Source organism: Eulemur rufifrons, chromosome 29 (assembly GCF_041146395.1).
Source record: "Eulemur rufifrons isolate Redbay chromosome 29, OSU_ERuf_1, whole genome shotgun sequence".
NCBI lineage: Eukaryota > Metazoa > Chordata > Mammalia > Primates > Lemuridae > Eulemur > Eulemur rufifrons.
The window spans coordinates 84,406,920-84,434,279 of NC_091011.1; the positions used below are offsets into that span (position 1 = coordinate 84,406,920).

General features: G+C 34.1%; 1 protein-coding gene across 1 annotated transcript in view; it reads left to right on the plus strand.

The window, feature by feature from the left end:
* AGBL3 (AGBL carboxypeptidase 3) overlaps positions 1-27,360 on the plus strand; it is a 52,253-nt gene that overhangs the window by 23,127 nt on the left and 1,766 nt on the right. Inside the window, exons 7-15 of the mRNA XM_069462658.1 lie at positions 2,960-3,122; positions 3,543-3,669; positions 4,701-4,801; positions 5,026-5,138; positions 9,744-9,798; positions 10,408-10,494; positions 14,689-14,746; positions 16,554-16,625; positions 24,183-24,414. Coding sequence (XP_069318759.1) covers positions 2,960-3,122; positions 3,543-3,669; positions 4,701-4,801; positions 5,026-5,138; positions 9,744-9,798; positions 10,408-10,494; positions 14,689-14,746; positions 16,554-16,625; positions 24,183-24,414 — 1,008 coding nt within the window. The remainder of the gene's footprint in view (positions 1-2,959; positions 3,123-3,542; positions 3,670-4,700; positions 4,802-5,025; positions 5,139-9,743; positions 9,799-10,407; positions 10,495-14,688; positions 14,747-16,553; positions 16,626-24,182; positions 24,415-27,360) is intronic.

Consider the following 27,360-nt stretch of genomic DNA (forward strand, 5'->3'; position numbering starts at 1 on the left):
TACTTGCCTCAAAGATGGTAGAATTAAATGTGAAAATTATTACTGAAGTACTCAGAATAGGATCTGGACCATTGAAAGCTCTAAATGTATTCAGTGTTTTCTCTAGTGTAAAAAAAAAAAAAAGTTGTTAATTTTAAGCAGATGTAGATGTGAAAACCCTTTGTAAACAATTTAGGGTTATTCAAATGTCACAATAATTAGTACTATTATAGAGAATGTTTACATCCTTATCTAGCTTTTTGTTACCAGGGCGCCTCACAGGGTCAAGCACAAAAGAACCATGTTACAAAGCCAAGGATCCCAAGGATACCTCCAGGTCCTCAGAGGAGCTGACATATTTAGAAATATCAATACCTGTCATGGCTCCTAGTGTCTTAGATGGTTCAGCCTTAACTTTCACTTTCATATCAATCCTTTTATCTGCTTAGGCACATAGGGAGTAAAGTGCAGAGCCTCACAATAAGGAACAAAAACCCTGGATTTATACCCCTCAAAAATGTGAATTCCAGGATTCCTGGAAAGCATTTAGGAAATGTTTTAAGTGATAAAATAAATAAATAAATAAATAACCTGTGACTTTTTTATGTTTCCAGTGATGGCAAACAATAAAAACGGGGCTGACTAAATAAATGCAATGTGGTATCCTGGACTGGATTCTGTGATAGAAAAGGGGCATTAATTAAAAAAACAAAACAAAACAAAAAAACCTAGTGCAACCCAAATAAAGTTGGTAGTTTAGTTAATAGTAATGTGCCAATGTTGTTTTCTTTATTTTTAACAATGTGCCGTGGTCGTGCACTATGTTCACATTAGGGAAAACTGGGTGAGGGATATACAAGAATTGTCTCTTGTTGCAACTGTTGTATAAACCTAAAATTATTCCAAAGTAAAGTTTATTTTATATATACACACATGCACATATATAAAGTAATTTAATGTAAGATGAAAGACACCAATATCCTGTTTCACTTACAGCAGTATAGCATTGCTTTGGGCATCTATTATATAAAGTAATATATTTTTATATATACATAAATAATAAATAATATATGTGGCACCAATGGAATGTCTATTAGAATATCTATAATGTCTACTTAATGCTCTTTGACATTAAGGGTCCCTGGTCTGACACACAATGGATTACAGGTCAAGGCCCCTTGGCTTGTCTCTATGGAAACTTTGTTAAATGTCTCAGTTCTTCTCAGATTGCCTTGTAAAGAAGGTTAAGGCAGGAGTCTATTCAGCAAGTTTCAAAAGACTTCTAAGAAAGAGAAATACCTTAATACAATTAATCATAGGGAGATAAGTAGGATAAGATATCAGTCACATATGTGTGGAAGAGTGAGCAGCTATAAGTAAATCTAAGATTAAGTATACTTAAAGCATATTAGAATGAAAGAGTGTAGCTCTTAGTATTGGGTACTTGGTATAAAATACTTAGAATATCTTAATTACCTGTGGGTAAGAAGAAAATCCAAACTGTTTCTAAAGTTACTTAAATTAATGTAAGATGAGAGAGCCTAATATCCTGTTTTACTTCAGCAGTATAGCATTTCTTTGGGAATTAATTATTTAAAAATAGATATTTCTTTTGACTCACAAGAAGTTGAAAGATCACTAAAATGGGAATTTTTGATTTAAAAATGTATAGCATGTTTTATATTTAAGAACTTAACTTGATATCCATGCCTTATAATCTAGCTAGTTTTCTAAAAACTTACAATGATCATTTAGTGGCTTTATGTTAGTCTTATGTTATCAGTTAGAATTTATTAGGCACTAAATGAGAAAGGGCAATAAATTAATACATGTAACAAATTTTAGTTTGGGATTTCATTATAGTTTAAAGGAATATTGTTTCTAATAGAAACAATGCTTTGAATGTTTTTATTTTAGGTTTTAATATTTTTGTTATTTTGTTATAAATGTAATATATTTCATATTATTATAAATACCATTGCTAATACTTTGGTATTTTTCCTTCCAGATATAACAAGTAGTACATGCAATTTTGATTATCTAAGTAATATAATAATCTACCACATTAACACACCACCACTCTTTTATCTTTTGAAAGCCTCCTTTATGAATCGTTTTCATCAATCAGTTTTGGGGGTTTATTTTTTGTTATTTTTATATTAACTGAGTGTTAAATTATAGAGACTATGGATTGTGCTATTAAGGAATGTATAATAATTTCTTTAAAATATTTATTAGAAATCTACTGGAAAAAAATCAATTCAGACTTTAGTACCATTTTTCTCAAAATGATATTTAGTCACCACACTAATAAGGATTAAATATTGATTGGCTTCAGCACCAATTCATCAGGCACTCAGTTTTTAACAAGTATTTGGGTGCCTAATTATGTGCACAGTACTGTTCTAGATGATTTGAAGCATTCCCCATCCTAATGAGCTTATATATCAAAAAATATAAAAACTTACCTAGGCAAGTGCCAAGTAAATAGTACCAATATTAAATGCTACAGGAGTTCAAAGAGAGAAAAATCTATGGGCTTGACTAGTTGTAAAGGAAGTGAGACATGCAGTCAGTCTTGAAGGCTAGAGGATAATATTTACATTAACAAAGATGAAGAAAGAAGGTATTTTAGTCAGAATTTATATGAAAGGTAATCGGCAAAGACACGAGTGGGAAAACTGGAATAATAAAACAGGGAGATCTTATTGAAGAAAGTCTTGGGAGTAAGTTAAATTTGTCCTTATAATGAATGATGATAGCATTCAGATTTTATATATGGTTAATAGTAAATTATTGTAGATTTTTAAGTAAAAAGTATATTAATAATGGGCATATAGATATGAAGAGAAATAAGATGAAAGCTAGGATATAAAAAATTCTATTTATTTGGATATTACATTTATAAATCCATAGTTATACCCATAGAAGAAAAATGCAGGAGTAAAATTTAGTAATTTATTCTTTTTCTTCTTGACAGACTGATGGAGAAACAAGAGGTTCTTTTATATTGTGACCTTCATGGCCATAGTAGGAAAGAGAATATCTTCATGTACGGCTGTGATGGTAGTGAGAGATCTAAAGCGTTATACTTAAAGCAACGAATCTTTCCACTTATGCTGAGCAAAAATTGTCCTGATAAAGTAAGCATCTTTTAAGATTATAACTGTCTTATGAAAATAAAGAATCTCTATTCTATTTCTGGAGATCTCCAACACTAATATTATTCCTAAATATGTTTGAACCCCTTCCTAGAACTTTTTAAAAATATAAGATCTTATCCCAACAGTAGCAAGCATTAATCAACCAATTTTGAATACACATGTTATATAAAGATAAAAAGTAAATTTTAAATTGCAGGAATTAGAATCTATAGTTTTCAGAAATGTAGATATATCATCCTTAAAATGAATTTTTCCACTGGTCAGGAAATAAAAAGCAGCTCCTGAAGTTTTAGTGAAAATTACTGATTTGCACAACTACTTTTTCATTTTCAATCCTACTTCCTAAAAATGATATAGCTACCAGGACAATGAGTCTCATTTTTATTTGCTTCTTTTCAGTTTTCATTCTCAGCTTGCAAGTTTAATATTCAGAAGAGCAAAGAAGGAACAGGAAGGGTAGTAATGTGGAAAATGGGAATCAGAAACAGCTTTACCATGGAGGCCACCTTTTGTGGATCTACTCTGGGTAAGACCAGGTGTTCTCATTCTCAGCTCTCAGAGCTTTAAACCAAAGGTATTTTTAATGTAAAATTAATAGTATAGACAATTTGATAGTGAGCACTTTCTTCCCACTTAAATACATACTGATATTTAATCAATTCTATAAATAGAATGAATAAACTCCCACTATATAGTATCTCTATTTCATCATTTCCTTTTGTTTAACAAGGAAAGTTTTAGTATGTAGATAGAATACTCTAACTAGTTGTATAATAAACTAATCTTTAAATGCTTGTTATTTTTAAGGGGGTTGCTGCAGATTTTTTAAAAATGTAGGCTCCTAATGATTTCAAGAAAAAACAATGCACATACCTAAAATACATGGTAGAAATGGGTTTTTGGGTTTTTTTTTTTTTTTGTATTTGCTATTTGCAAGGCAAAGTAGACAGTTTTGTTGATCAATTTATGTTTAAATGGAAGCACTTGGTTCCCTGAATAAAAAATAAAAGTGTACTCTGTAGTCTCATTTAAGAAATCTTTTAGTCACATCTAGCATATCACTGTTAGGATATATGGATATAGAATACTACATATTAAGATAATTGTCACATTGTCAGAAAATGTATCAACTCAAAGGAAAGTGCTAGAAACCCATATATGTAATTTCCAGCCAGTTTCTAAAGCACCTTGAAGGTGATTTAACATTGTTCACGATGAAGAAAACATTGTCTCATAAAATCTTTACCCACGTTTTTCTCAAAGCGATTGTTAGGGCTATTTATAAATGGTAACCAAATATTCCATAACTGTCTTATTGAATCTTCTTCTGCCTTACAACATAAACTAATCTGTGTTAAGTCAGCTTTGGTACAATTGATGGAAAAGGAACAAGGAAAAGCAATAAGCTGTAAAATGTCCTGCCCCAGAGAAGAAAATCCAAAGGACAGGTTATGGAATCATATCAATGTTTTGTTTATACTCTCTGTTTTACAATTTAGGCCTACCTGCTAAGAAAAAATTAACTCATCCTCAAGGATAAACTTATTGATGTTTTAGGTAATAAACGAGGCACTCATTTCACCACAAAAGACTTGAGGTCAATGGGATACCATTTTTGTGATTCTCTCTTGGACTATTGTGATCCTGACCGTACCAAGGTATGTAAAGTCCATTTGGTAATGCCTCAGATTCCAGCCTAGCAAATAAACACAGCCTGATTGTGGGCCTATGGCAGTTTTTCCTTTTAATATCCTAACAGAGCTCTTGGTGTGGGGTACTTAATGTCCCAATAACTATTGTACTAGGTGTCTATAAATATTCAAATAGTTTAATTAAGAAATAAGGTTATTTTATAATGAACTAATTTATCATTTTCCCCTAGTATTATCAGTGCCTGAAAGAATTAGAAGAAATGGAAAAACATAGAAACTTGGAAAAAGTCTTTGATGATTCAGATACTTCTATGATAGAAATTACGTTGGATCCAGAGTCTAGGTAACTCAAGGCTAGCGAAGCAATGCAATTTGTTGTGTTGCTTTATTATGCTCTTTATAATAATAAGATATTATTGTCAATTCTCAACTGAAAATCCCAACTATAGGTGGGAAAAAAATTTCCCATGCACATTATTTTGGCCAGACTTCATCAAGAGTTCATTTAACATATTCTTTTATTCAAGTAATATGAGCATTACTGTGTATAATGTACTAATTATATATGAAAGACATAACCAAATTGTTTTTTATTTGCTTTTGTTTTTGTTTCTCTTTTTATAGTAGACTTTAGTTTTTAAGAGACTTTAGTTTTAAAGCAGTTTTAGGTTCACAGCAAAATTGAGTGGAAAGTACACAGATTTCCAACATATCCCTTATCCCCACACATGCATAGCATTCCAATCATCAACATTTCCTACCACAGTGGTACATATGTTATAATTAGTGAGTCTACATTGACACATCATTATCGCTCAAAGTTCATAATATACAAAGGGTTCACTATTTTTTTTTTTTTTTTTTTTTTGACACAGAGTCTCACTCTGTGGCCCTGGGTAGAGTGCAATGATGTCATCGTAACTCACTGCAACCTCAAACTTCTGGTCTCAAGCAATCCTCTTTCCTCAGCATCCCCAGTAGCTGGGACTATAGGCATGCGCCACAACACCCGGCTAACTTTTCTATTCATAATAGAGACAGGGTCTCTATCTTGCTCCGGCTGGTCTCAAACTCCTTAGCTCAACAATCCTCCCTCCTCAGCCTCCCAGAGTGCTAGGATTACAGGCGTGAGCTACCACACTCTGCCACAGGGTTCACTCTTGGTGTTGTACATTTTACAGGTTTGTACAAATTTATAATGACACGTATCCCCCTTTAAAGTAACATACAGAGTATTTTCACCGTATGGATTTACCCTAAGAATCCATTTACTCGTCCCTGCCTCTCTAACTCCTGATAGCCATAGATCTTTTTAACTGTCTCCACAGTTTTGCCTTTTCCAGAATGTCATATAGTTGGAATCATCTGGTATGTAGCCTTTTCAGATTGGCTTCTTTCATTTAGTAATATGCATTTAAGTTTCCTCCATGTCTTTTCATGGCTTTATAGCTCATTTCTTTTTAGCATTGAATAATATTCCACTGTCCAAATGTACCACAGTTTATTTATCCATTTACCCACTGAAGGGCACCTTGGTTGCTTCCAAGTGTTGGCAATTGTGAATAAAGCTGCTCTTAACAACCGTGTGCAGGTTTTTGTGTAGATGTAAGTTTTTTACTCCTTTGGGTAGATACCCAGGAGCATAATTGCTAGATTGTAAGATAAGAGTATGTTTAGTGGGTTTTTTCCCCCAGCATTGCAGTAGATTGCTGTTTATTTTATTTTATTGTGGTAAGAACACTTAGTATAAAATCTACCCTCTTAAAATTTTAAGTGTACAGTATATTATATATATAAAGTTATAGAGCAGATCTCTTGAGTTTATTCATCTTAACTGAAATACTATACCCATTAATTAGAAACTCCCATTTTTCCTCCACTATCCCTAGAAACCAGCATTCTGCTCTTTTATTTTTTTTTTTTATTTTATTTTTTTTTTTGAGACAGCGTCTCACTCTGTTGCCCGGGCTAGAGTGCCATGGCATCAGCCTCGCTCACAGCAACCTCAAACTCCTGGGCTCAAGCGATCTTCCTGCCTCAGCCTCCCGAGTAGCTGGGACTACAGGCATGCGCCACCATGCCCGGCTAATTTTTTCTGTATATATTTTTAGTTGTCCATATAATTTCTTTCTATTTTTAGTAGAGACGAGGTCTCGCTCTTGCTCAGGCTGGTCTTGAACTCCTGAGCTCAAATGATCCACCCGCCTTGGCCTCCCAGAGTGCTAGGATTACAGGCGTGAGCCACCGCCCCCGGCCTCTGCTCTTTTATTTTATGGATTTGACTATTTTAGATACTTCACATAAGTGGAATTATGCGGTTTTTGTCTTTCTGTGACTGGCTGATTTCACTAAGCAAAATGTCTTCCAAGTTCATCCATGTTGCTGCATATTGCAGAATTTTCTTCTTTTTTAAAGCTGAATAGTATTCCACTGTATGTAGAAAGATCATTGTCTTTATCCTTTCATCCGTTGGTGAATATTAAGATTGTCTTCATGTCTTGGCGATTGTAAATAGTGCTGCAATAAACGTGGAAGTACTAATACCTCTTCAGAATCTGGATTTCAATTTTGCAGAGTAAATACCCAGAAGTAGCATTGCTGGATCATATTATGGTTCTATTTGTAGTTTTTTGAGGAACTTTTATACTGTTTTCAGTAGCAGCTGCCCCATTTTGCATTCTCATCAATAGCGTACAGGGGTTCCAATTTCTCAACGTCCTCCCCAACACTTGCTATCTTTTGTTTTTTTGATAATAGCCATCCTGACATGTGTAAGATGGTATGTCATTGTGGTTTTGATTTGCATTTTCCTAATGTTTAATAATGTTGAGCACCTTTTCACACACGTGTTAGCCACTTGTATGTCTTCCTTGGAAAAATATCTATTCAAGTATTTAGCCCATTTTTAAATTGGGTTATTGGGGTTTTTATGTTTTTTTTTTTTTTTTGCTTGTTTTGTTTGTTTTGTTTTGCTGTTAAGTTGTAGGGGTTCCTTATATATTTTGGAGATTAACCCCTTATAAGATATATGGTTTGCAAATATTTTCTCCCATTACATAGGCTGTTTTTTCACTCTATTAGAAACACAACTGATTTTTACATGTAGACTTTGTAACCTGCAACCTTGCTAAATTTGTTTATTACTTCTTTAGGGTTTCCTGTATACATATATATAAGATCATGTTATCTGCAAACAAGGACAATTTTCTTCTTCCTTTCCAATTTGGAAATTTTAATTCTTTTTCTTATCTAATTGCTTTGGTTTGGACTTCCAGTATTATGTTGAATGGAAGTGGGGAGAGTGGGTATCCTTGCCTTGTTTCTAATCTTAGAGTAAAAACTTTCAGTTTTTCACCATTAAGTATGCTGTGGGCTTTTCTTACATATGTAGCCTTTATTATGTTGAAGTACTTTCCTTCTATTCCTAGATTTTAGGAGTTCTTATCACAAAATGATGTTGAGTTTTGCCAAATGCTTTTTCAGCATCTATTGAGAAGATCATGGATTTTTACCCTTTATTGTGTTTATATGGTATATCACACTAATTAATTTTCATATGTTGAGCCATCATTGTATCCCAGGGATAAATCCCTCTTGGTCATGATGGATGATCCTTTTAATGTGCTGTTGGATTCAGTTTTCCAGTATTTGTTGAGGATTTTTGCATCTATCTTTCTCATGGATATTGGCCTGTGGCTTTCTTTTCTTGTAGTATCTTTGTCTAGATCTTTGGTATCAGTTTAATGTGGGTCTCATAAAATGAATTAAAAGTTCTCTCCTCTTTGATTTTTTGGGAGCATTTGAGAAGAACTGGCATTAATTCTTCTTTAAACATTTGATAGAATTCACCAGCAAAGCCATCTGGTCTTCGGCTTTTCTTTGTTGGGAGATTTTTGATTACTGATTCAATCTCCATACTAGTTATAAGTCTGTTTGACTTTCTATTTCTTCTTAAGTTAGTCTTGGTAGTTTGTGTGTTTCTAGAAACGTATCTGTTTCTTTCAGATTATTCAGATTGTTGCTGTACAACTTTTCATACTTGTATCTTGTGATTCTTTTTATTTCTGTGGTATCAGTTGTAAAGTTCCCTCTTTCATTTCTGATTTGAGTCATTATTTTTTTCTTAATTAGTTTAGCTAAGAACTTGTCAATTTTGTTTATTTTTTCAAAAAGTGAATTCTTAGTTTCACTGATTTTTTTCTATTTTCTGTTTTATTTATTTCTGCTCTAATCTTTGTTATTTCCTTCCTTCTGCTAATTTTGGGCTCTATTTGTTCTTTTCTAGGTCCTTGAGATTTTTATTATTTTTAAAATATAGACATCTATCACAATAAGTTTCCCTGTGAATACTGCTTTTACTGTATCCCATAAATTTTGGTATGTTGTTTTCATTTTTGCTTGTCTTGAGGTATTTTTTAAATTTTTTTTATTTCTTCTTTGACCCAATGGTTGTTCAACAGTGTGCTATTTAATTTCAGTATATTAATATTTGTGGATGTTCCAGTTTTCCCTCTGCTAGTGATTTCTAGTTTCACTCCACTGTGGTCAGTAATAACACTTAGTAGGATTTCAGTTTTCAGAGCTAGGAAACTTCCCAGATATATCATTTATTCATTCGCTTATTAACAAATAGTATTGAGTACCTAGTATGTGCCAGGCACTATTTCCACTCTAGTCATAGAGCAGTGAGCCAAACAGAAAAAAGTCCTACTTTTCTGGAGCTTACATTCCATTAACACATTCCCAAACCTTTGCATCTCTCCACACATTCAACAAAAACCTCTATTTCTAAGATGTCTGGAACTACCACACATAATCCATCTTTGTAAAACTTCTTATAATTAGAACTTTTCAACCATTCAAATAAAATTATAAAGTAAAAGCAACAGTTGAAATTTTAAAATCCCAGCAAAACATTACGTAAACTAAAATTATTAATTTTTTGTAGTAGCCGAGCCTCTGACAGTTCAGAATCCAATGACTCTCCGACTTACCTTCCTAATGTAACTTCTCAGGTATGATTAAATATTTTTGCTTATGGTATGAATATGCTAATAGGTACTTATTGTGACAAACAAGCAGGCAAAAAAATGTTTACAGATGTATAATTATTGTATTGTAATAGTTGTTATTTTCTGATTATGTACTTATCTTTAAATCATAGAATTTTCTAACCTTAGGGTTTTTTATTCTAACACCTTTACTTCATAGATGAAAACACTTAAGACCCAGAGATTAAATTACTTCTCAAAAGCCACACCACCTGTGTAGCACAGAGGTGGTAGCCTAACATGTATCACCTGCCTGTTAGTCCAATATTCATTTATATATTTATTACTCAACTGTATATTGAACTCCAACTATATATCAGGTACTGTCTAGGTGCTAGGGATAGAACAGTGAAGAAAAATGAAACAAAAGCTTATATTCTGGTTGGGGGAGATACACAATAAACAAGAGAAATAGGTAAAATACATGATGTGTTAAATGGGGATAAGTGCTAAGGGGGCCCCAATTAGAACTGGGCATCTCAAGATAGTTTCATGTCTGTACATATACTGTCCTTGGTGCATTGATTAAATATTGATTTTAAACAGGATTCTTTTACCCAGATGGAAACCAGGAAAAAACTTCTTAAAACAAAGAAGGAAAGGAATTCTACCACAGCAAAGCACCAAAATGCCGGAGAAGAACAAGAGGTAAATCTTCATTTATCTGGTTGTTAACAGTTTTTGAAAAATAATGAATGCAAGAGAATGGCAACTTATTTTCTCTTACACTCTTATACCCTAATTTTTCCCCAGAAAAAGTTAATGATTAAAATTTAGCTCATATTATTTACTGTTTATGAAAACACAAAAGGTCCTTGACAGATGAGAGGTGGTCTTATTAAGGTAACATATTTAAGTTTCATTTATACCTACCTTACTCTTTCAAGAAGCTTACAAAGATGCAGGTAGCAAGAAGAAATACATTAAAACTAAGAAAAATTAAATGAGAATATAAGGGCATAAAAATAGATGGTACTGGGAGATCAGCTTCTACCATGACACCATGAAGAGCTCTACAAACCCATTTACCAGCCAAACTGGTGAAAATTATTTAAGAAAAAAAAAACATTGAAAGTCTCTAGAAATTGTGCTAAGGGCATATAAGAAATAAATTTAAAAAATGTTTTCAAGAAAATCTACTAAAATTCATTAAAAACTTTGACAGTCTGTGGTATTTGAACCAAAACTGCTTTTCCCTCTCCACCTCCCAGCTCAGTAAGATAGAAACTCCACTTCAGATTAGTACAGTCAAGAAAATAGGGATCCCTGTCCCCACAGCTACCAGAGGGCTATTTTCCCAGGAAAGGCAGGAAATCAGTATTTCTTAATACTGTCTCTAGCTACTATTGCTGAAGCTAAGTTCCCGGTGAGCACAGACAAGAGATGGGGCTCACTTCTTCAACCCAGACCCCATTCATGGGATGGAGGCTCTACCCTGGGTGCTACACCACTGAGAATACTTGGGCCCTGATCCCTTTACTTTGGCGTGTACAATGGTGATTCTAGCACTGGAAGAGGCAAGTGGAGAAGACCTAAGGCTACTACACTACCTCTACCTACAGTTTAGGTCCTGAAGCAGGGGTATCTCTCAGAGACATGAGTGCCATTGTCCCTACCCCCAGCTCCAGAGCCAGGGCTTGAAAATTCTGGCTTGAGAGAAGAAGCTGGTCATGAAACAGATAGCTCCTAAATTCTTCCCAAAAGAACTGACTTCATTTGCAACAAAGTATAGAGAAGTTCAAGCTCAAGGGCATTCTCAAAACCAGTGTATGTATGGTAAAATAAATAATTGGGAGGTGATTGGTAGATTCATTGGAGGTATAACTCTAACCTGTATACTGGCTAGTTTGCAGGAGAGAATTGGAGAAAGAGACAGTTGGGAAGAGCTCTACTGGAAGCAGAACAAATCTTAATCACTGAATTTGATTGGATTAGTCTGAAGAGCCAGTTATGCCCCATGGCATTGTTGAAAACAATAGAGCAATCATTCAGAAATTAGTGGAGTTTAACAGTTAGGTGTGGTCTAGGAATGACACTGTCAAAGAGAACCCTGCCCAAACCACTGTCATCAGATGACTGTGTATGTACCCAAGTCTGCAACCTGAGCACCAACATCAGAGGTTTAGCACTGCCTGGGAGAAATAGGCTTCACTAATATAATCTAGCCAGTCGCTAAACAAACAAGCCAATAATAACAAGCTCTGGAAGAGGTTGGGGGAGGAAGACAGGTACCCAGAGTTCAATAGAATTCTCTAGTTAGGAAATAAACTTGACAAACACAAATGAAGGACACTTAAAATACTATGCCTAGTTGACAGGATCCAAACAATCCATCCTTGAATCCAGTCAATCCATCCTTAAGCATTTGTCAACTGCAGAGAATCTAGAAGTTGTTGAAGCCCTGAGTACCATACTCAGAAGATTAGAAGATTTATACTTAGACATTCAAACAAATAAGAATATCAGGAGTTGCTTTAAAAAATATTTCCTATGTTAATAATGATGCTCAAGCCTCAGTGGGAAATTTAAAGTAAGCAGTGACAAGTTCATTCAGCAGTATTGAACATCAAATACATTGTCATCTATCAAATGTGGATTGAAGTAACAGAATTTAATTTTCCACAAACTTTTGCAATTATTTTTCTCTCTTCCTCACTTAATTTTTTTAACTTTTTATTTTTAAAAAAATTATAGATTTATGGGAAGTTGTAAAAAAATATATATATGTATAGGACGCCCAGCACTCTTCACTCATCTAGCATAAATATAGTACTCTTTCAACACTGTGAAATTAACATTGATACAATCCACAGAGCTTATTCTGATTATCAATATGCATGCATTCGTTTGTGTGCGTGTGTGTATGTGTGTGTGTGTGTCCATACAGTTCTGTCACCACAAAGTACAGAGCTGTCTCATGACCACAAGTCTTCCTTTATATCCATGCCTGCTCCCTGCCCTCACAAATTCTAACTCCTGGCAACCAGTCTGTCCTCCATTCTAAAACTACATCATGTCAAGAATGTTATATGAATAGGATTTAAAAGTTTTTTCTAGTAAACAAACCCTCTAATTGATCTCCCTGTGTTAAGTCATTTGCAGGACCCAATAACCAAAGTAGGTTTTGTTTTGGGATTTTCTTTGTATATGTTAATATATATTGCAAGATACATACTTATTTAGTTCTCATAAATATATCCACCTACAGTGGGTTTCCTCACCTATCCAAGATATATTTAATATATTACACAATGTGATAAATTATTTTATAATTAAATGCTCATATATTTGTATCTTTCTTAATTAAAGCTTTAAAAATTGTTATGAAAGCATAATCTACATTTAGTGTTGGATATTTTCAAATGGAAAATAATCTTCATTTGTCAAATGCTCTGAAAAAGTTGTATACATTTTAAGTGTACCCATAAGCTAACAGGAATACTTCACTGATCCTGAAATTTCTTTTCAAATTATCTTTGACAAAAAGAGTGAACAATCTCATGTTAACTGAGGTAAATGGCTAAGGATAATTTAAATTCATGTTCTTGAACTATTTCTTATTTTAACTGTTTGCTTGTAAGACATCAATACATCCCTAAAATAATACTGGTAAATTATTTTTATAATATTTAGTTAACTTTATTTCCCACTGTCAATCATTGATTTTGAAGATTTTCAACAAAAACAATTTTATATTACTGTGGTTAGAAATTATAAATCACATTCATAAGATCACTGGCCTGGTGATATTTTTCCATGGGATAAATAGTTTATTATGGCTCACAGCATCATTTTACTCAAGGGATGAGGGCTAAAAATTACACCAAGAATTCATTAAGTCTTGTCTTATTAAGTGACTTTTCTTCAGCTGATTTCATCCCTTGTCTCACCAAATTCTAATAATTACATAATATCACTACTTTTAACTTTGTATAATTTCTTCTAGAGTATTTCCCTTTCTCGATCCCTTCAATAATCAAATTTTGATTTTTACATTTTTCTCCCATTTTAATACTATTTTTTTTGCTGCCAATCAATTACATCTACAAAGAAGTAGATATTAGCTTTTAACTCCATTACCTGGTCTGCTTTTACGGTGAGTTGATATGTATTACATGTTGGCAAAAATGTTTTCAATTCTTTTTTTTTGCTTTCCTCAGGCTCTTTTGGTAAATTCTTTATAATATTCACATATCACAGATACAGAAATAAAAGTTGAGAAGTATTTAAATGTTTCAGGTACCATAATGATCTGTAGACTACACAAGATTAGCAGTCATAGTTCCACAGTATTTTGTGCCTCTTTTAGTCCATCTGTGTCATAGTAACAATTCCTTTCATGATAAAAACCAGTATTATGTTCGTGTTCTTATTCTGAGCTTCTTTACAAGCTTCAAGAAAATATTTTTCTTCTTTTGTACATAAGCACAATTTTGCAATCTGTTTATATATTTTCATATAATTTTATATATTTTCACCAATTTTACACTCTTATCTTCCTGTATCTTTATTCTCATTTAAATAAGCGAGATTACCTGCATATCTTTTATTGTCTCTTTCCCATGATAAATAAGTTCTATGTGATGTGGAAAATTTTTAAACTCCCTTTAGTGCCAAAATATAATATTAATATTTTCTTCATTGATGCAAAAGAAAAATATTGTTGTGAAAGATATTAGAAGATTCTGATTTGTGAGATATTTTTGGCCATTCTAAACCTATAAGGATAAAATGAGAAATGTTTGTTGAAAACCCTCCATGCCATAAATAATATAGGAAATATACCCTGTTTTCATGTTGATAACATAACATTGTTTTACTTATGATTCTCTGTTCCATTAGGTGTATGATACAGGACCTTTACTGCAAAAACACAAAGAATCAAATTCTGATGTGAAAGGTAATGTTCTGCTACTGCCTTCTCATAAACAATTAATTCATTTACTCTCCAAACATTCTTTTTTGTTTCACAACCTGGAGGTTGCCATTATGCTTGGTGCTAAGGATATTAAGGAAGTATCTTTCATATATGTATATTGCCATTTCTTCCCTGCAGGAGCTCATCTTTTAACCAGAAAATAAAAACAAGTAAACGAGTTAAGCACAGTGCTACAGGTACAGTGCCAGTAATCTGTTTAGGGGGTCCCAGGGAGGATAGAAAAAAGAGTGGTCAATTACATTGGAGGGAGACAGGTCCATGTATACTACTTGAGTGATATCCGCAAGGTTTTGAAAGGTTTTTCTCCAAACAGAGTATAGGGATTTTATGTTCTAAAAAATGTCTTATTCCTCTCCTTCCATAATTTGAGGATGAGCCCAGCAAAGAAATTAATTTATAGACTCTTCATAGGCTTCTATTGCAACCTGCTAAGTTGATGTGAATCTTTGACTCTCTGGCATCTCTTGTATTTTTTCCTTGATTTCTATCATTTTATCTTTAGTTGAGGTCCTTTGGAAAAAATCATATAATTTAGCAATATTTTATCTAAAATAATTGTATGTATATATGTATTAATTTATTATACATTTATACTATACCTACTTCCCAAAAGGATTAGAGGTAACCTAATTTTTAAAATATATGTAGACCGGGCACGGTGGCTCACGCCTGTAATCCTAGCACTCTGGGAAGCCAAGGAGGGAGGATTGCTCAAGGTCAGGAGTTCAAGACCAGCCTGAGCAAGAGCGAGACTCCGTCTCTAATAAAAAAAAAAAAAATAGAAAGAAATTATCTGGCCAACTAAAAATATACATAGAAAAAATTAGCTGGGCATGGTGGCACATACCTGTAGTCCCAGCTACTCAGGAAGCTGAGGCAGGAGGATGGCTTAAGTCCAGGAGTTTGAAGTTGCTGTGAGCTAGGCTGACGCCACGGCACTCTAGCCCAGGCAACAGAGCGAGACTCTGTCTCAAAAATATATATATGTAAACATCTATATATACATTTGATTTATGACATGGAAGAATAATTAAAAATAGAAATGGAGATAAGAACCACACCAAGGACAGGGAAGCATAGCATTATAACTATGATGGTTAATTCATTTGAACTTTATTCTTTCTGATTGTGATCAACCAAGCAATTCAGCTGCTTTTCATATGTAACTTTTATATATTCTTTTGTTAAAAAATTTAATTTCAAAAATTATAAATAAAGGTAAGCAAAAGAAAGTAAAAATCGCATTTCAGAATATTTAAGACTTTTTCCTATGTCTATACATATACACTCCATGTTAATGAATCATATAACCTTCATGTTATTTTGCAACCTACTTTTTAAAAAAAAATTTTAAATTACAGTATATTATAATATAAACCTCTTTGCATGTGAGTAAACGGCAGCAAAGTATTCCATTCTATTAGTGAATCTTTAGACACCCCCATTGTTTAACTTTTATTGTTCCAATTTTTTTTCTATTGTAAACAACAGTGAAAACCTTATAACTCTCTATTTGTGTGTATTCTTAATTATTTCCTTATAATAAATTCCTAGAAAAGGAATTGCAGGCCCAAATGGTATGAACATTTAAAATGCAACAAAAATTCATGAGATTTGCATACTGCTTATATTAATTTCATTGAACTAAACTACTGCTTATACATTACTTAGTAGCATCTTTTACTTCTAAAAAAGATGAAAAATATGGAACATAAATGAGTCAATGAATTATTTTCATGGTGCTATGATCTTTTACTATCCCCTCTAGATACAAGGCCAAATGAACCAGATGATTATATGGTTGATTATTTTAGAAAACAGTTGCCTGATCAAGGTTTGGGTAAGTAAAATAGGAACATAGACAGTAATGAATGGTCACCTATGATATGTTATTTTTCTCTCTAACTCTAGAAATACATAGGGAAAACCGGTAGATATCATTGTACGTCAATTTGCATTCTTGTAATTTTACCCAGTCAAAAAAAAAATATTCATCTAATTGTCTGATCTTTTCATTCCATCTCACCAAATCTTAAGAGCAGAGAAAGACCTTGAAAGTACTCTGGTCTCGCCTCCTACTCACTAGAGAAGCGGTTCCCAACCTTTTTAGCACCAGGGACTGGTTTCATGAAGAAAATTTTTCCACAAAAGGTAGGGAGTGGCGCACAGGTTTAGGGCAGCAGAGCTCTGCAGCTCAGTCCCTAACAAGCCACGGACTGGGGGCTGGGGACCACAGCATTAGAGGATCCAGGCTCGATTTTAGTGGACACGAGAATTACCCAAGGAGTTTATGAAAACCTCAGCTTCTGATTGAGTAGGTCTTAGCGTGACCCCTTGAATCTGCCTTTTTATAAGGCACCTCAGGTAATTTTGATTTGGTGATCTGCAGACCACGCTTTGCAACTTACCACTTTGAGGGCTACAATGAGAACTGGTCAGAGGTCAAACAGTTGAGAGCTAACCCATCTAACCCTTTTTCATCCTGAATAGCTTCCTCATACAGATTTTCTTTCAATAATGGTCTGTTTCTTTAAAAATTTTTTTGTTTTTATTATTTTTAATGACATTATAATTGTACATAATTATGGGGTACAGTGTGACATTTTGACACATACATATTAATATAATGTGTAATGATCAAATCAGGGAAATTAGTTCATTTAACTATCTCTAATGATCCTTTGCATTTCTGTGGTATCAGTCGTAATGTCTTCTTTTTCATCTCTGATTTTATTTATTTGGGTCTTTCTCTTTTTTTCCTTGGTTAGTCTAGCTAATAGTTTGGCAATTTTATCTTTTCAAAAACCAACCTTTTGGTTGTGTTTGTTTGTTTGTTTGTTTAGACTCAATTTCATTTACTTCTGCTCTGATCTTTACTATTTCTTTTCTTCTACTAATTTTGGATTTGGTTTGCTTTTTCTTTTCTAATTCTTTGAGATGCATCCTTAGATTGTTTATTTGAATCTTTCTACTTTCTTGATGTAGCCATTTATTGCTATAATACTTTTGCTGTATCCCATAGGTTTTGGTATGTTGTGTTTCTGTTTACATTTGCTTTAAGGAATTTTTAAAATTTCCTCTTAATTTCTTAATTGAATTATTGGTCTTTCATAAGCATGTTGCTTAATTTCCATGTTATTTACACAATTTTGAAAGTTCCTCTTGTTATTGATTTCTAGAAAAGGTACTTCATATTATTTCAGTACTTTTAAATTTGTTGAGAATTGTTTCATGGCATAACATGTGATCTGTCCTGGAGAATGTTCCATGTACTGATTAAAAGAATGTGTATTCTGCAGTGGTTGGATGAAATGTTCTGTGAATGTTAGGTCCATTTAGGCTAAAGTACAGTTTAAGTCCAATGTTTCTTTGTTGGTTTTCTGTCTAGATGATCTGTCTGATGCTGAGAGTGGGGTGTTAAAGTCCACAGCTATTATTGTATTAGTTTGTATCTCCCCTTTAGATCTAATAATATTTGCTTTACATATCTAGGTGCTTCAGTGTTGGGTGCACATATATTTATAATTGTTATATCCTCTTGCTGAATTGATCCCTTTATCATTATATAATGACCTCCTTTGTCTCTTTCTACAGTTTTTGAGTTAAAGTCTGTTTATTTGATATAACTATAGCTACTTCTGCTCACTTTTGGTTTCTGTTTGTGTGGAATGTTTTGTGTGGAATGTTTCTGTTTATGTGGAATGTTTTCCCCAAACCTTCACTTTCAATCTTTGTGTCATTACAGTAAAGTAAATTTCTTGTAGGCAGCATATAGTTTGGTTATTTTTTTTATTCATTCAGCCAGTCTATATTTTTTAAGTAAAGTATTTAATTTGTTTACACTCATGGTTATTGTTGTTAGATGAGGATATATATCTATCATTTTGTTAATCGTTTTCTGATTTTTTTTATATCTTTATAAAATCCACCTAATCCACCTGGAAATCCCAGGAAATGTATTCTTGAAGGAATTAGTCTTTAAATCATGATGGAGTCTTAAAGGATAAGGTAGGCATTTAGGCATGAGGGGAAAATCACTTCCTTGTTTTCTTAAAAGACTATTGTCAATAGTTCTGTGGTCTTGTATGTAAATGTTTTCCTTATTTGTGATATAATATGTCTGGAATTGTGTATGGAAAACTCTCAAACTGTGTTTTCCCCACTTTTCTCACACCACAATAATCATCTACACAGAAGAAGACTTCTGTGACCAAATGTGGGTTTTTATCCCCACACACCAAGCAGCAGACATCAGCTTGGTGTCCTCTGATTCAATTCCAACACTCTACCTGGAGATAGCATCCAATACCACAGGTTGTGGGCTCAGTCCCCAAAACTTTCCCCCCCCTTTGCAGGGCAAGTCTAGGCCTCCAGAACTTCTGACACACTGGCTTCAAGTTGGGGTTCCCATGACCCCCTATTTGGGTTTTGCTGGAGTGGCTCACAGAACTCCGGGATACACTTACTTATATTTACTGAATTATTATAAAGGATATGGATGAACATATATGTAGGGTGAGGTCTGGAGGAAGGAGCATGGAGCTTCTATGCCCTCCCTGGGTTCACCACTCTCCAGAAACCTTCACATGTTCAGCTATACAGAGGCTCTCTGAACCCTGTCCTTTTGGGTTTTTATGGAGGTTTTATTACATAGACATGATTGATTACCATGTAGAAATGTGATTGAACAAAAAGCTCATGATCTAAACCCAGCAAGGCCTGTGTATTCAGATTCTTCCCAGCCTCTCTGCGTAGCATTCCTTCCTCCAGTATATGAGACAGGACCCTCTGTGGAATGAGAGTCTTTTGACCCATAATCAGATTAGAGTCCTGCCTTGGGCAGGTGAAAGGAGGACAAGAGAAGGTCACAGATTCTGTTTCCTGGGGACTTCTCCTGAGGCCTAAAGTGCCCTAACATTATAACAAGGACTGTAGGAGTTACGAGCCAGAAACCGTGGATGAAAGCTAATATATATATATATATATATATGTATATATATATATATATGTAGTGAGATATAGATAGATAGATAGATAGATCACAAAACCACAGGGATGAAGATAACTCATTCACAAAGTTTTGACTTCTGTCATCTCTTCCAATATTTAGTCTCCCCTTTTCAGTCAAAAGAAAACTCTATTTGACAGAAAAGATAGAAGCAATTTAAGATCTGAGGCATTCTGCTTTGTCATCCATAAGTATAAAATAATCCCAGAAGTATAAATCTAAACATTCCTTGATATATTTTCATTTTGAATATAGCTAAGTAAAACTTTTGTTGTTAATATTTTTTTTCAAATCTTAGTTCATTTGAGGTTTAACCATCCTAACACTATTCCGTTTCAGACACTTTCTTATATTCACACTTTGTTACTTAATCTCCTTTCCATCATTGTTCATGTTCTTTTAAAATCTGATGTTTATCTGCTTCCCAGAGGTACCAAGTTGTAATAGTGCTAGATACTGGGGTACAATGCTATATAAAATATAATCTGTTCTCAAGAAGCCAAGAAGGTGACAAGTAAACAGACAATAGCAATATAATGGAATGAATGCCACTTACCATCCTATGGGATTACATAGGTGTTAGTCGGGGGTAGGGACGAATGAAAAAAGGTTTCTCAGAAAAAGTAATTAATTGTTAAGATTCTAGGAGCCAAATAAATAGAAGTTTTTTGGTTTTTTTTACCAAGTTCTGTATCTATTAAGAATTAAGACAAAAGAGTAAGACAAAATACAAGCAAACCAAATTCAGCAATATATATAAAGGATTATACACAATGACCAAGTAGCATTTACCTAGGAAATGTAAGGTTGGTTTAATATATGAAATTATGAAAATTAAACAATATAATATACCGTATTAATAAAATAAAAAGGAAAATACTGATCATCTCAATAGATGCAGAAAAAGCATTTGGCAAAACCCAGCATCCTTTCATGATTAAAAAAAAGAAAACCACTCAAAAAATTACAAATAAATGGATTCTTCCTCCACCTATAAAAGGCCATCTTTGAAAATCCCACAACTAACATCATAGTTGGTGGTGTAAGACTAAATGCCTTTTTTTCCCTAAGATCAGGAATAAGACAGGGATATCTACCCTCAACACTTCTATTCAACATTATAATGGAGGTTCAGGCAGGAAAACTAGGCAAGAAGAAGAAATTAAGGAATCCAAACTCTCTATTTCTCTATTTGCAGAACACTTGATCTTCTATATAGAAAATCTTTGGGAATCCCCCAAAATAAAAAAACCTATTAGAGCTAATAAATGAGTTCAGCAAGGTTGCAGGATAAAAGATCAATAGACAAAAATCAATTATGATTGATGAACTGTATGGTGTGTGAATTACATCTCAATAAATCTGTTATAAAAATCAATTGTATTTTTTATACACTAGCAATGAACATTCTTAAAAAGACATCAAGAAAACAATTCCATTTACATCAAAAAGAATAAAATACTTAGGAATAAATTTAACAAAAGGAGTTCAAGACTTGTACACCGAAAACTACAAAATACAGTTGAAATATATTAAAGAAGCTCTAAATAAATGCAAAATATTCCCATGTTCGTCAATGAGAAGACTTAATATTGGTAAGATGGCAATGCTCCCCAAATTGGCAGATTCAGCGCAATTCCTATCAAAACCTCAGTTACACTTTATACAGAAACTAGCAAACTGAACCCATAATTCATATGGAAATGCAGAGGACCCAGAATAACCAAAAGAACTTTGAAAAAGACAACAAAGTTTGAGAACTCACACTTCCTGATTTCAAAACTTACTACCAACCTACAGTAATCAAGGCGGTGTGGTACTGGCACAAGGGTAGACATATAAATCAATGAAATAGGATTGAAAAAACAGAAATAAACTCTTATATTTATTATAAATTGATTTTCCACAAAGGTGCCAAGACAATTTGATGAGGAAAAATAGTCTTTTCCACAAATGCTACCAGGACAACTGGATATCCACATGCAAAAAAATGAAGTTGGACTTTTTCCTACATCACACACTAAAAATAATTCAAAATGGATCATAGGCCCAAATGTAAGAGCTAAAACTACTCTCAGAAGAAAACATAGACTTACTATTTAAACATAGTAAGGGGACTTCTGGTTTTAGCTTGAATATTAATAAAGCTTGAAAGTCATAATTTCTGTCCTTACAACAAGAAAAAGCTGAACAAACTAAAAATCAACAACTTTTTGGATCCATCAGAGAACTGAGTGTGCTGGGTAAACCACCACCCTAAAATCTGAAGAGACAGATGAATCCAGAAAGTCAGAGCTAAGATCTGCTTACCTGAAGCAGAAGCTGCTAGAATCATAAACTGGTAGGAACACTTAAGCAGTAATTTTAACAAATTTCTGGAGGCTGTGTGCACAAGCTTGAAAGTGAACAACTCCTGGGGACCACAGTCTTAAGGGAAGCATCACACTTTTGTGATTTTTACCTCCATGAACCCCACCAGATTCTCAAAGAGCTTAGAACAATCTCTTAGTAGCTCTGGCAGGGGGAGAGGAAGAATAAACATTGTGAAATACACCTAGGACATACTCCATAATAAAGGCCTACTCTCTAAAAAGAGAAAATCAATAGGTCAGAGACAAATGAATTATTTTTTCAGCAATAAGAGTTGCAACCTGGGTAACAGTCAGAGACAATACCACATGAGAGGAGTAAGAGGGCTTACATTCATATGAATTTGTTCAGATTATATAAATTGTTTGTCAGATTATTTCATTAATTGACCAAACAAAGAAGTTTTTAATCATTAGAAGAATGGTGCATTTTCATCAGTTGGCAAGGAAAAGCTATATACAGAATGTTCTTAAAGATTTGGATCAGTTTCCTTGCATTGTTGAGAGCACAGATGTTTGCAAAGGAATGTGGTTTTAAAACATAGTTCCTTTGTGAGTCTCAAAGTTCATCATCAGTTCAACATCAAGTCAGTAGCCAAAATGGAATCACTGATGTCAATTAAGCCTGGAACATTGCTAAGCTCACAAGGAAAAAAAGGCTTTACCAGAGACTTATTCCTTCTGGGGAAGAGTATTTCTCCAACTGCAGCCTCCTCTAGCCTTCCTGTCTCACTGAGGGGGCAGGGGAAGAAAAGCTAAGAAATATTTATTAAGGTCACAGCCCAGGGACACAGGCTTACTAAAAGATTTAATAATAAACTTATAAAATGCTTCCTCTCCCCTATACCTTACCACCACACCAACATGGCTCCAATATAATAACAGTGTTTTACTGCTGAAAGAGCTGTACAAAAGACAAAAATTCTATTTGATAAGTAGTTCTTAGGGAATCCCAAAGACAACAGGAGAGACAAAATCAAATCCAAGACGAATTTCAAGCCATTGGTCCCAGTGACTACAGCAAACATTAAGCACAATCCAAATTCTTGTCAGAGTAATGTAAAGCCCCATACTAAAGGCCTATTAACCTCAGTTCCTGTTACCCACTGTCCTGTGTCTAACAAAAAAAATTATAAGCTGTTTTAAAAGGTAAGAAAGAACAAATCCCATATGCCATCTTTGCTTTTAGTCCCAAAAAACAGAGACTGGAAACAACACTTTTTTACATCAAATGGATACAGCACAGATTATCTATCTTTCATAGTCAATTGTCATTGTTTTTTCCCCTTGACTGCTGATGTTCGCAACCATGATTTGCTGTTCACAATAGTATATCATCTAGTAGCGCAACTTAAGTGTGTTGCAATCCAAAAACGGTGTTAAGAGAAGGCCTCCCTGTGAAGCTGACATGTCATAGGAGTTAGGAAGTCAATCAAACAGATTTCAGGGGAAAGAGCTTTCTAGGCAAGGGGAAGAGTAAGTGCAAAGGCTCTTACTGAGGCAGGAGCATGGTAGTGTGTTCAAGAACACCATGATGGCAACAGCAGCTGAAGCAGAATGTACTAAGGGGAAAATTATAAGATATGAGTTTAGGTAGGTAACTTGGATTCAGCTCATGTAGGGCATCATAGGCTATTGGAAGGACTTCGATTTTTTTCTGAATGTGAAATGGCGAACCATTGGAGGGCATTGAGCAGCGGAGTGTCATAGTCTCAGATTTGTTTTAACAAGATTGTGCTGGTTGCTGAGTGGAGAACAGATTTTAAATGGAAATCAACCCCCCAAGAATTCTCTATTCCCCTCCCCAGCTTTATTTTATCCTGTCAATGTTATCATTATCTGACATACTATGTATTTTACTTGTTTATTTGTTTATTTTCTGCCCACTGTCATTAAAGTATAAGCTTCAGATAGGCAAGGGATTTTAGATAAAACCCTTGGCATATAATAATGCTTGATAAATAATTGTTGAATAAGTACAGTTAATATATCTGTCCATATTTTTATGGTTGCTCCCCAGATCCACATCACAACTTAAAAAGCAAAATGAAAGAATGCACATCTTTCCAACGCAAGAAGAGTGGCAGAAATTGGACAGATGATGAAAAAAGAATCTACAGGGATAAAAGAATAGCTCAAACTCAAGAAATATTACAATATTTGCTCCCTATCATTGATAGCACTAAAAACATGCAAACCACTCAGATAAAACAGCTACTCAGTACAAGAAGCAACTTCCAAATCCAACATCAGTAAGTTGGTAATATTTTATCATTCTTAGCTATTTAATACATTCATTTATAAGGAAGCATTCTTTTATTAATTCCTTACCCTAAGAAACAAATATAGGCTCTTGAAAATGGTATCAGCTACACTTCATTTTACAAAGGGACAAAGGCCCAAACCCATCAGAAAACACTAGATAAGTGAATGAGTCAGTCATCAGGCCTTATTTGATTGGTTATTTGCATGAAATTATTCATTAATTTGGATCTATGAATAGAGTATGCATAAATAAAGTATGATCATAGCCTGACTTGAAAATGTTCAGGTGTTTTTAAACCTTATAATCCTAGGGGATAACAAGGATTAAAAATTTAGCCTGAACTACTTTGACACTCAGAGGAAAGCAAAAGGGGATGAGACCAGATTTCTTTCTTCCTTTTTTTTTTTTTTTTATTTTTTTGGAGACAGAGTCTCACTCTGTCACCCAGTAGAGTGAAGTGGCATCATTGTAGCTCACAGCAACCTCAAACTCCTGGCCTCAAGCGATCCTCCTGCCTCAGCCTCCCAAGTAGCTGGGACTAAAGGCACACAGCACCATGCCTGGCTAATTTTTCTATTTTTTGTAGAGACGGGGTCTCGCTCTTGCTCAGGCTAGTCTCGAACTCCTGATCTCAAGCAATCCTCCCACCTCAGCCTCCCAAAGTGATGTGAGCCACGGTGCCTGGCCAGATTTCTTTTAAAGACAAAAAACAGAAACATCTCTAAGGCCAAAAGGAAACCCATGTAAATAAAAGTAACAAGCTAAAGTAATAAATATAATACTAATATTATCTACAAATTTTTATAACGTACTTTCCATGTGTTAGATACTGTTCTAAGTTATATATGCATATACACTTCACATTTTACACATGAGAAAACTGAGGTGCAAAGAGGTTAAGTAATTTGTCCAAAGCCACACCAGCCAATAGGTAGCAGAATCTGGATTCAAATCCCATTAGACATTCTGACTCTAGTGTCTTTCTAAATTTTATCATTATGTTTTGCCATTTCTCTTCATAACACAAATGAAAAACAGGATCAATATATTTAATATACAAAGACCGTCTACAAATCACCTAGAAAATTATGACTATTTTAATAGGAAAATGGACAAAGGCTATGATTAAGCAATTCACAAAAGAAAAAAACACGGCCAAGGAACATGTAGGAATGTTCAATCTCACTTAAATCCAAAGACTGCAAATTAAAACCATAATGCAATACCATTCCTTTTTCCTTCTCAGTGGAAAAATTAATTCTCATACTGTGGGAATATAAACTGGTACAGAGTTTCTGGAAGGTAATCCAATCTAAGTGAAAAGTCCTTAATATCATGTATTCATTTTGACTAAGAAATTCCACTTTTGGAAATTGATCCTAAGGAATAAACCTAAATAAAGGCTAAAAGGTTTGTGTAGACTGATGTTCATTTCAGTATTGATTATAAGAGTCAAAAAAAAAAGTAAAGAACCTAAATATCCAACAACAGAAAATTGCTTAAGTAAATTATGGTATATCCATAAAATAAGATAGCATATAGCTATTAAATATTATAAGTATATATTAATTAACATGGAACAATGTTCACAATAGATATGTGGTTCAAAACAGGCTACAGCACAGTTTGATCTGGTATGTTTGCATCTATATGTATGTGCACATATTACACACTCAAACACATATATACCTAAAAAAACTCTGGAAGCATATTTTCCAATAATGATTTTCTCTGGATAAAGTATTAGCAGGGGATGATATTTCTCTTTATGCTTTTTTCCTAATTGTTTGGTAATGGATATTTCTTTCTTATATAATCAAAAGTCAATAAAATTTACAAAAATAGGCAATTGGTGGCAATTCTAGTGGAGTGGGGTGGCTATCATGCTGGGGAAGGCAGTGCCTGACTGGAATTGAGTCTAATGGGTCAGCTAATACTAGAGAAGCAAATAGTGTGGGCTCAGGCAAACAAGGGATCAAGTATGATAATGTCAGCAAAATCAGAAATGAGGAAACAAATAACAAAATACAATAGACCTAGGCAAAGGGGCTGAGAAGTTGAGAATCTGGAGATAGGCAAGTGGTCCGGGTGACAATTAGGATATAGCTTGATCTTTAGTCATTACTTTCATAAAAGATCCCTTATACACTTTGAACCCAGAAATGCACTCAGTGTGGATTGGTCTGAGCATGACGGTGTAGACAAATAGTAGGTTATATTAATTAAGACCTCTTTGGTTACAAATAACAGAAACCAATTCAAGCTAGCTTAATCAAAAAGAATAAGGTAGACAGAGTATAGGGGAAGAATTATAAGAAAGTATAAGACTATTCATGGAAACAGAGGGAGGGGGAATTCAGCCAGGCTTCAGGAAAGGACTGAAACTAGGGAATGGAAACCTACCCATTTATCCATCTTCAGTCTCTGCTTTTCTCTCTCTGCAGAAAAGTTTTCACATCCCTTAGCTCACAAATTTGCATCCTACAGCAGTTTCACTTACAAGACTGACTCCCTATTTCTCATTCCCAATCCTAAATTATAGGGAAAGATAATCTGATAGGCAACCATGCCAGTGCATAGAGCTCACCCAGTTACAGACACAGCTATTGGAAGCCTTACCCTGTGGATCTAGAGGCAGTCCCCAGAGAAGGGCAAAAATTGTTCCCGGCACAGAAACTCCCAAAAGTATATAGGTATATATGGAAATATTAAAAACTAGGAAAGCAGCAAGCAAAACCAATCTTAACAAATGATTTCACAGCATACCTAAACATTATTAAGTTGATTTTTTGTTCTTACAATTTATTTCCTTATGGCTGCCTTTTCTCTGTTTTATATATCCTTTGTCTGACTGGCTCAATACTCTCACATAGTGTTACCTACAGTAAGTGATTACAGGGTAAAGTAAGAATAAGCACAGAATAAGAAGATC